Source organism: Echinops telfairi, unplaced genomic scaffold, assembly GCF_000313985.2.
Source record: "Echinops telfairi isolate 266 unplaced genomic scaffold, ASM31398v2 ScPeMD7_18;HRSCAF=68, whole genome shotgun sequence".
Classification (NCBI taxonomy): domain Eukaryota; kingdom Metazoa; phylum Chordata; class Mammalia; order Afrosoricida; family Tenrecidae; genus Echinops; species Echinops telfairi.
The window spans coordinates 59,915,649-59,923,148 of record NW_022103915.1 but is presented as its reverse complement, the minus strand read 5'-3'; the positions used below and the strand labels follow the sequence as shown (position 1 = coordinate 59,923,148).

The 7,500-nt window shown below is 35.2% G+C and overlaps 1 protein-coding gene across 1 annotated transcript in view; it reads right to left on the bottom strand.

Annotated features, from left to right (window-relative positions):
* MDGA2 (MAM domain containing glycosylphosphatidylinositol anchor 2) overlaps positions 1-7,500 on the bottom strand; it is a 1,014,104-nt gene that overhangs the window by 388,954 nt on the left and 617,650 nt on the right. The window contains exon 4 of the mRNA XM_004698562.3: positions 783-979. Within this exon, the coding sequence (XP_004698619.1) occupies positions 783-979 (197 nt within the window). The remainder of the gene's footprint in view (positions 1-782; positions 980-7,500) is intronic.

The window sequence follows — 7,500 nt, the reverse complement described above, 5'->3', positions numbered from 1 at the left end:
TGAAGAAGGCTGATGGTGCCTGGCTATCGAGACCTATAGTGTCTGGGGACTTAAAGGCTTGAAAGTAAACAAGCGGCCATCTAGCCCAGAAGCAACAAAGTCCACATGGAAGCAGCACACCAACATGTGTGATCATGAAGGGCCAAAGGGACCAGGCTTCAATTTTCCATTCTTAATACATTACAGAAGACTTTAAATTTTCATTGACAATTATGGACCATTAATTTGATTTTCTTTTTATTAAATTTAAAATAGCTGATTAGATATTTCTGCTTTACACAATTAAAGCCCTATTATACTAATTCAAAGAAAATAAAGGAAATTAAAGATAGATTTTTAGGAAAACAAAAGTTAGAATAAACCTCAAATATATTCCACCATTCTTCTGAAATGATTTACCATTGCCAAGAAGAAAATATAAACCTTTGCATTTAAGAAATATTTTTATAAAAATAATTCAATCAGTAAAATGTATAGTCATATAATTTATCATGAAAATAACTATAAATAAAGAACATAATAAATTAAAGAGTATTTTTCTAGAGGTAAGATTTTTAGTTAGCTACCAAGTAAGTAGCTTAAGTAGCTACTTAAGCTACTTAAGTACTAAAGGACTACAGATGTCACTCAATATTTGAGTCCCCTTATCTTTCAGGTGAGCACATATTATTGTTTTTAGTGTAATATTTCAAGAAATTATCTTTACAATTAGTATTGTATACTGCTCAAATTAGGGACATAGCCTAGTGGAGTGAAGTGAAGTACTGTAACTTATTTCCTACCTGTGTAAAGAAGGGTTCATAAATCTCAACTCCTTTATCAGATCCTTGTAGTAACACCTCCTGGCCACGTCTCCAGCTGTACCGAACAGGTGGATTGGAATTAGCAACACATCTGAGAAACACTGTTCTCTCGTAGTAAAACTGTTCCTTTGCTTCACCTATACTTTGATGAACAGTTACTACTGGGTCATCCAAATCTAGAAAAAAAGAAAAACAACGAAAATAGCACATTATGAATTACATGGCTTTTAAATTATTGAACAAAAATACTTACTATAAATATAACTAATAATTTTATAACATAAAAATTCATATTTTCCATTGAACTTATTGAACTCATTTGCTGAGGAATGTCTAATATTAGGAGGTAAGCAAAACTAAATGGCTATTTCTTAACATCTCTATGCGTCAGAACAGTACAGGTGACCTTGTGCATTTCCAACAGTCACATGAAAGAGAGCTCCAGGAGAAAGATCGGATGCTTAATCTTAAAATTAAAGCGCAAAGTCAGATGAATGATCTATAGAAACAGATGAGTTAATAATAACATTAAGTCACATAGTTGACATATTCTCAGGTTTTTTAACGCTTTTACTTTTTCCAATTGTTTGTAATTTAAATATTTAAAACTGTCTTTATGTTATTATAGTCTTTCTACTCATTTGATTTACTTAAATGGGAAAAACTTTTACCTTAATCCCAGATTTTAAATCCTAAATCATATTTGTCGATTTTCAATATTCGCATAAAATGAATCATTCAAAGGCATGAATGTTTCTTTCTATTCCAGCTTGATTTCAGTTAGGATGTGGAACAAGGAAAGCACTGCTAAAGTCAAAGAATTTTGAAAGAAAGCAGAAAACACCAGAAAAATGTTACCTATGGTTTCTTGACTATGCAGAAACATTCCACTGTAACAAGAAATGGATAACATTGTGAAGAATGGAATTCCAGAACCCTTTATTGTGCTCATGTGAAACTGGTACACACACCAAGAGGTTGCTTTCTAAACAGAACAAAGAGAGGCCCGATGGTTTAAAATCAGGGAAGGGATGCACCAGGGTTGTATCCTTATTCAATCTGTAGGCTTCTGAGAAACTGGATTATATGAAGAAGAATCAGGATTGGAGGAAGACTCATTAATGATTTGCAATACACAGAGTATACAACTTTGTAAAAAGCTGACATGATTTGAAGCAATTTCTGATGAAGTTTGAAGATGGAAGTCTTCAGTTTTGATTATCCTTCAGCATAAAGAAACTAAAAATCCCACCACTGGACCAACACGCAACATCATAAAAATGAAGACATGACTGGTGTTCTCAAAGATTTTGTTTTTACAGGGACACACAATCAATAGCTGTAAATGTGGCAGTGAAGAAGTCAAACAACCTTCTGCATTGGGCCAATAAATTGCAAAAAATCTTTAAAGTGTTAAGGCAGAGATATCAATCTGAAGACTAAAGTGTGCCTGACTTGATGGTATTTTCTATCATCTGATATGCATGTAAAATTTGTACAATGAACTAGGAAACTTCTCTATTTGGATTGTGGTCCTGGCAAAATATTGAATGGACAGCTAGCACAATGAACACATCTGTTTTGGAAGATGCACAGCTAGAACATTCCTTAGAAGTTGCAATGCCAAGACTTCACCTCACATACGTTGGAGATGTTACTAGGAAGGTTCCCTCTTTGGAGAAAGATAAAACGCTTGCTAGATGGTTGGTGAAAAAGAGGGAGACCTTAAACAGATGGGTTAACACCTTGGCTGCAACAGTGGGTTGTAAAGTGGCAAACAAAGATAGTGAAGATGGTGTAGTGCATAGTAACTTCTGCTGTGCATAGTATCACTATGAGTTAGAGCTGAGCTGACAGCCCTTAAAACCAGCTATAATATTTATATGGATGACTATTGGTATAGTTTTAGCATCTTGCATGTACCCTGAAGATGTAATAGCTTCCAAAATACTGTTGGGAATAAGAAATCCTTTCTGATAAAATATACACAGTAAGTATTCCAGGCATTGTAGCCCATACAAGCTATGTCATACTTACTCAACCCTACCACTGTTGTATTTAACTGTCCAAAACAATGCCTAAACTAATGGGTAAGGGTATGTTCACTGCAGGACCCTTGGGACGCAATAGGAAAGCACTCCGCGGCTAACCAAAGGTTGGTGATCTTAAGCCACCAGTGGCTCAGGTTCCACAGAAGAAAAGACTCATGATCTCCCCTTGTAAATAGTACAGCCTAGGAAAGCTTACAGGACCACCCACACTGCCCTATAGAGTTGCAATAAGTTAGACTCTACTCAGTAACACCTAACAACATAACAATATGTCCCAATAAAATTTTGTGCTGCAAGCTGAATTTAGTCCCTGGCTATGGTTGACTCCTGGTATGCTATACCCCAAGTTTCCTTAATAAAAAAAAATTAAAAATATTGTTTCGTTCTAAATAGAGGATGGACAGGATGAAATGAAAGACAAAAGGTAAAAGTTAGAGAGGAGGAAGGGAGGGAAGATAGGAAAGAAGGTATATAGGCTCTTGTTTTCATGTACTAGTGTAAAATTAGTAAGTGTGGTTCAATCATCCTCTGTGTGTAAACATAAACGATATGCCCCTAACTTTAAAGTTTAATTAATCTGTGTCTTTCAATTCCTTGTTAGTAAAATATGAACAATAATAGTACTAATGTTAGAGGGTTGGTGGACCATCGAATGTGTTAGTCCCTAAGACCCTAGGCATATAGTCAATTGTCAATAAATTTATTATTCACATTAAACCAGAACTACTATTCTATCATTAGGGTCTTATTTAGACTCCCATTGACTGCATGCTGTTTTCTTACCTTTATCTGAAAAATTCATAATATAATTAACTTTTCCTACAAACAGGTAAAAATAGTCAAACAAACATTTGCTCAGGCCATCAAATTCTTTAGTGTAACAAAAGTATTCCAGTAAAGGTCTGAAAAGAAACTATAATATTTATTTAAACATCAGAATGTTAAGATATGTGTGCACACATTTTAATCTAGATATTTAAGCCACATTTTCATTAGAAAATATTCTTTTGATGAGCTAAAATAATAAAAGTCCTATAAGATTATAAGAGTAGTGAAGAAATATCTGCACTAAGAAATTAAAGTAAAGAACAAAATTCAAAATCTCACAAATTTTTTATATATAAATTGATTGCTTGGTAACCCTATTTAGATTTCTAGTTTCACAACATTCTCAGTCTACCCCAGCCCCAGTATTAGAATCTTTAACAGCCACCTAGAGAGTTCTAAGTTTATCAGTGTAAATTACAGAACTGCTGTTTTTGTCTAAGATTTAAAGAAATTTCATTTAAAATCTATCCTATTAACTGTACGGGGATTTATGTTTTCATTTTAACTTTTTAAAATTTAAATTGTGATATGTAGGACAGTAGCATCGCTATCATAGTATTTCAAAAGGTTTTTTAATATTTTTGAAATATTTGCTTCTTTAGTGACTAGTATTTTCAAATATAAACAGAAAATAATAGAGCTCAATTGGCTGTTCTAAGACTTAGTAGCTTGAAAAGTGTATCAATTGCCATTATCTACTTTTTTCTTACACAAAAATATAAAATTTTATTCATAGACATATATTTATAATTTATTACATCATAAAAACAAAAAATTCAACAGGAAGAAAATTTAGCAAGAAAACATATTTCAATGGTAATGTAACAATCAAGACTCTCCTTGGGTACTAAATAGTTAATAGAATTGTCTTTCCCAACATACATTTCTTCATGTATCTCTAGTTTTTGTCTTGTTTCTCTGTTGTGCGGATAGGCTTAGTGAGGAACCGCACAACCTGAGCAATCCTTTCCACAGGCTATTCATTGATCTTTGCGAAACGTGGGGCCTCAACTTCTGAGAATCTAATCTTGTGAGGATTGCTTACTTTGAGCTGAGATCCATCTGGCATCAGCACTAATATCCCTTGTTCCACATCCACTTCGGAATCTAGCCTGAACCCCTGGCAGCTCCCTGTCAATGTACTGCTGCCACCATTGCTGGGTGATCCTGAGGCCAATCTGTACTTGCATGTGATGTCAAAGATTTTGTTCTATAATTTGAGCATTCTATTGTCCCTGTTTTGGAATGCATACAAATATGGATCTTTCCCAGTCACTTGGCAAAGTAGCGGTCTTTCAAATTTCCTGGCACAGACAGGTAAGTACTTTCAGTGTTTCCTCAGCTTGTTGAAACATTTCAATTGGTATTTCATTAATTCCTGGAGCCTTGCTTTTGGCTAATGCTTTCAGTGCAGCTTGAACTTCATCCTTCGGTATCATTGATTCTTGTCCATATACTACCGCCTGAAACGGTGGAACACAATCTAATTTTTTTTTAGGGGGGGTACAGTGATTCTATGTATTCTTGTAGGATAATTTAGGCCTTGGTGAATCATGACTTTGCCATGTAAACTTTGAGGAGAAGTGTCAATACTAAATACGAGAAAATAAAGTTTATTATATCTTTTTGGCAAACATAAACTTTAGAAAGATTATCCTGTCTTCTACCTGGAATAGAAATTAAAAAGAGTAGTGCAATGGCAAGGAAATCAGTGAACAAACAAACAAACCATTATAGTATTTCAGATGAAAAATAATAGGTACTATCGCTTCTCGGCCTTTTGGCTAAGATCAAGTGTCGAAAAATAATAGGTACTTTGAAATAAGGTTATAGCAATGGGAGTCGGAAGGGAGGAAAGACCAAAGTAATTAAACCAAGTGACTGATTAGACATAAGATCGAGGAAAACGTGGGGTTTTTGGAAACGATCTGAGGCATGACTAGTTGCCTAGATAGAAATATCATTGGCTAAATGATGAGAAGAAACTGAACTGTGCTTGGCCATGGTAGAGTAGGGTTAAAGTTGGAGAGTTGATGAGTTATATTTGGTTCATGCTCAATGCAAGACCATGTAGCTCTCATAGTTAGAGCCTGCATGGTTTAAAGCTGCAATGAGAAATCTGGGGCGCAGATAAGGAAATGGATGTGATCAGGATTTACTGTAAGGGAACAGCCCACTAGGGAAAACATGAAGAATAAAAAGGGAAGAAATACAGGGGACTCTGGGCAGTATCATGAACTGGCAAAAAAAGAAGTAAAGAATTTTAAAAGACTGGGGGAATGTATGATAAGAAAGATAGAGAACAAATCAATGGAGGAAAATACATCGAACACATACATCTAGGGGTTGGAAAAGAGTAAACCAGGTGGGCAGAGCACAGGCGAAAACAGTGCTAGACAGTGAGATGAAAGTTTGGCTTCGCTCATGTGTGACCTTCCCTAGATGCATGTCAGGGGAATGACGAGATGGACAGCCACTTTTCTGAGCCTTAGGAAGGAGAGGCAGGTGAAAACAGAATGAGATGAATGTTTATCTTTATTTCAAGAAACTTGGATTTGACAAGAAAGGGGAGTAACTAGAGGACAATATGGAACAAGAGGAGATTTGGGTTTTTTGGTCTTGTTCTGTTTTCCTGTAAGCTGAATAATGTATATTTAAATCAAAAGAGGTGAGATCTATAACTTTATAAGGGAAATGGGAAAATACGGGAAACTTTAGGAAATTGGTCACTGTTTTTAATATAGATATAAATAAATATTTTAATAATATAATTACAATATAGATTTTTACAACTCAACATTTTAATTTATGTTTATAAATCAGAGGCATGCTCATATTTTTAAAAAGGTTTCCACTCAAGCTTTCTAAGCTGAAAACATGACATAATCTTTGACACATGCCCATAAAAGCACAGCCTACTACCTTTTGGGCTATTTTCCTCTAGACAGCCTGTTGGTTCCCTAACGCATGGCAGATTTTGTTTAGTGTAAGTTCTTCTCTAAGTTCCTCTCATGATATGAAAGGGCAAACATGCCTCCCAGTATGCACTGGCACAATCCATCTGTGCATTCGATTAATCGGTCATTAGGTGCAACTGAGATCATGGGGTGTAGTTACAAGTGAAAGAACCCATTAATCTCAGAAAATAATCCTGCAGAAGCATGTTTTCCACAGAGGCTTCCTCCGCCATTTGGTCCAACTTTCTATCTTTAATCTTTGAGTGAAGACGAGTGAACCTGAAAACGCAGATGGCAAAGGCCTACTGGCACTGTCTTGTGTGGCACCTTTGCTTTGGGAGCCTTAAATCCTATACGAGAGACATTTGAGTTTGTTTTCTTAAGGACAATACAGACTAACTACCTTTAAAGGCACTACAGCTAGTCGATTTTTTCCCTTATTTTTATGAACAAGAAAGTACATTACTATTATAATTATGGGTGCTTGCAAAGTGGAATGTGAGAACTGGGGAAGTTCTACTCTGTCCTCCAGGCTCTCTGAATCGACGAGAGGGCAGTGAGTTTATGTTGCAGTAGAGCTAATGCTCCACATGGATGTTTCTGTGAAAATTCCTTTCACTTGAATGAAATTAAGCTGCCCTGAGAAAATCATTGACTACAAAAGAGAAATTCATTGCTTCAGGGTAACACATATACATAATCAACATTGTAACTGAAGCATTGGTAACAATTATTTATATGATCGCCTACAAATATCACTTCAAAAGGACATCATTTGTAAAACAATCAATTGTAAGTTTTGTAAAAATATTGATAAGAAATTGTTCCTACCGTTCCCTACATAGTGATTTTTGAACAATG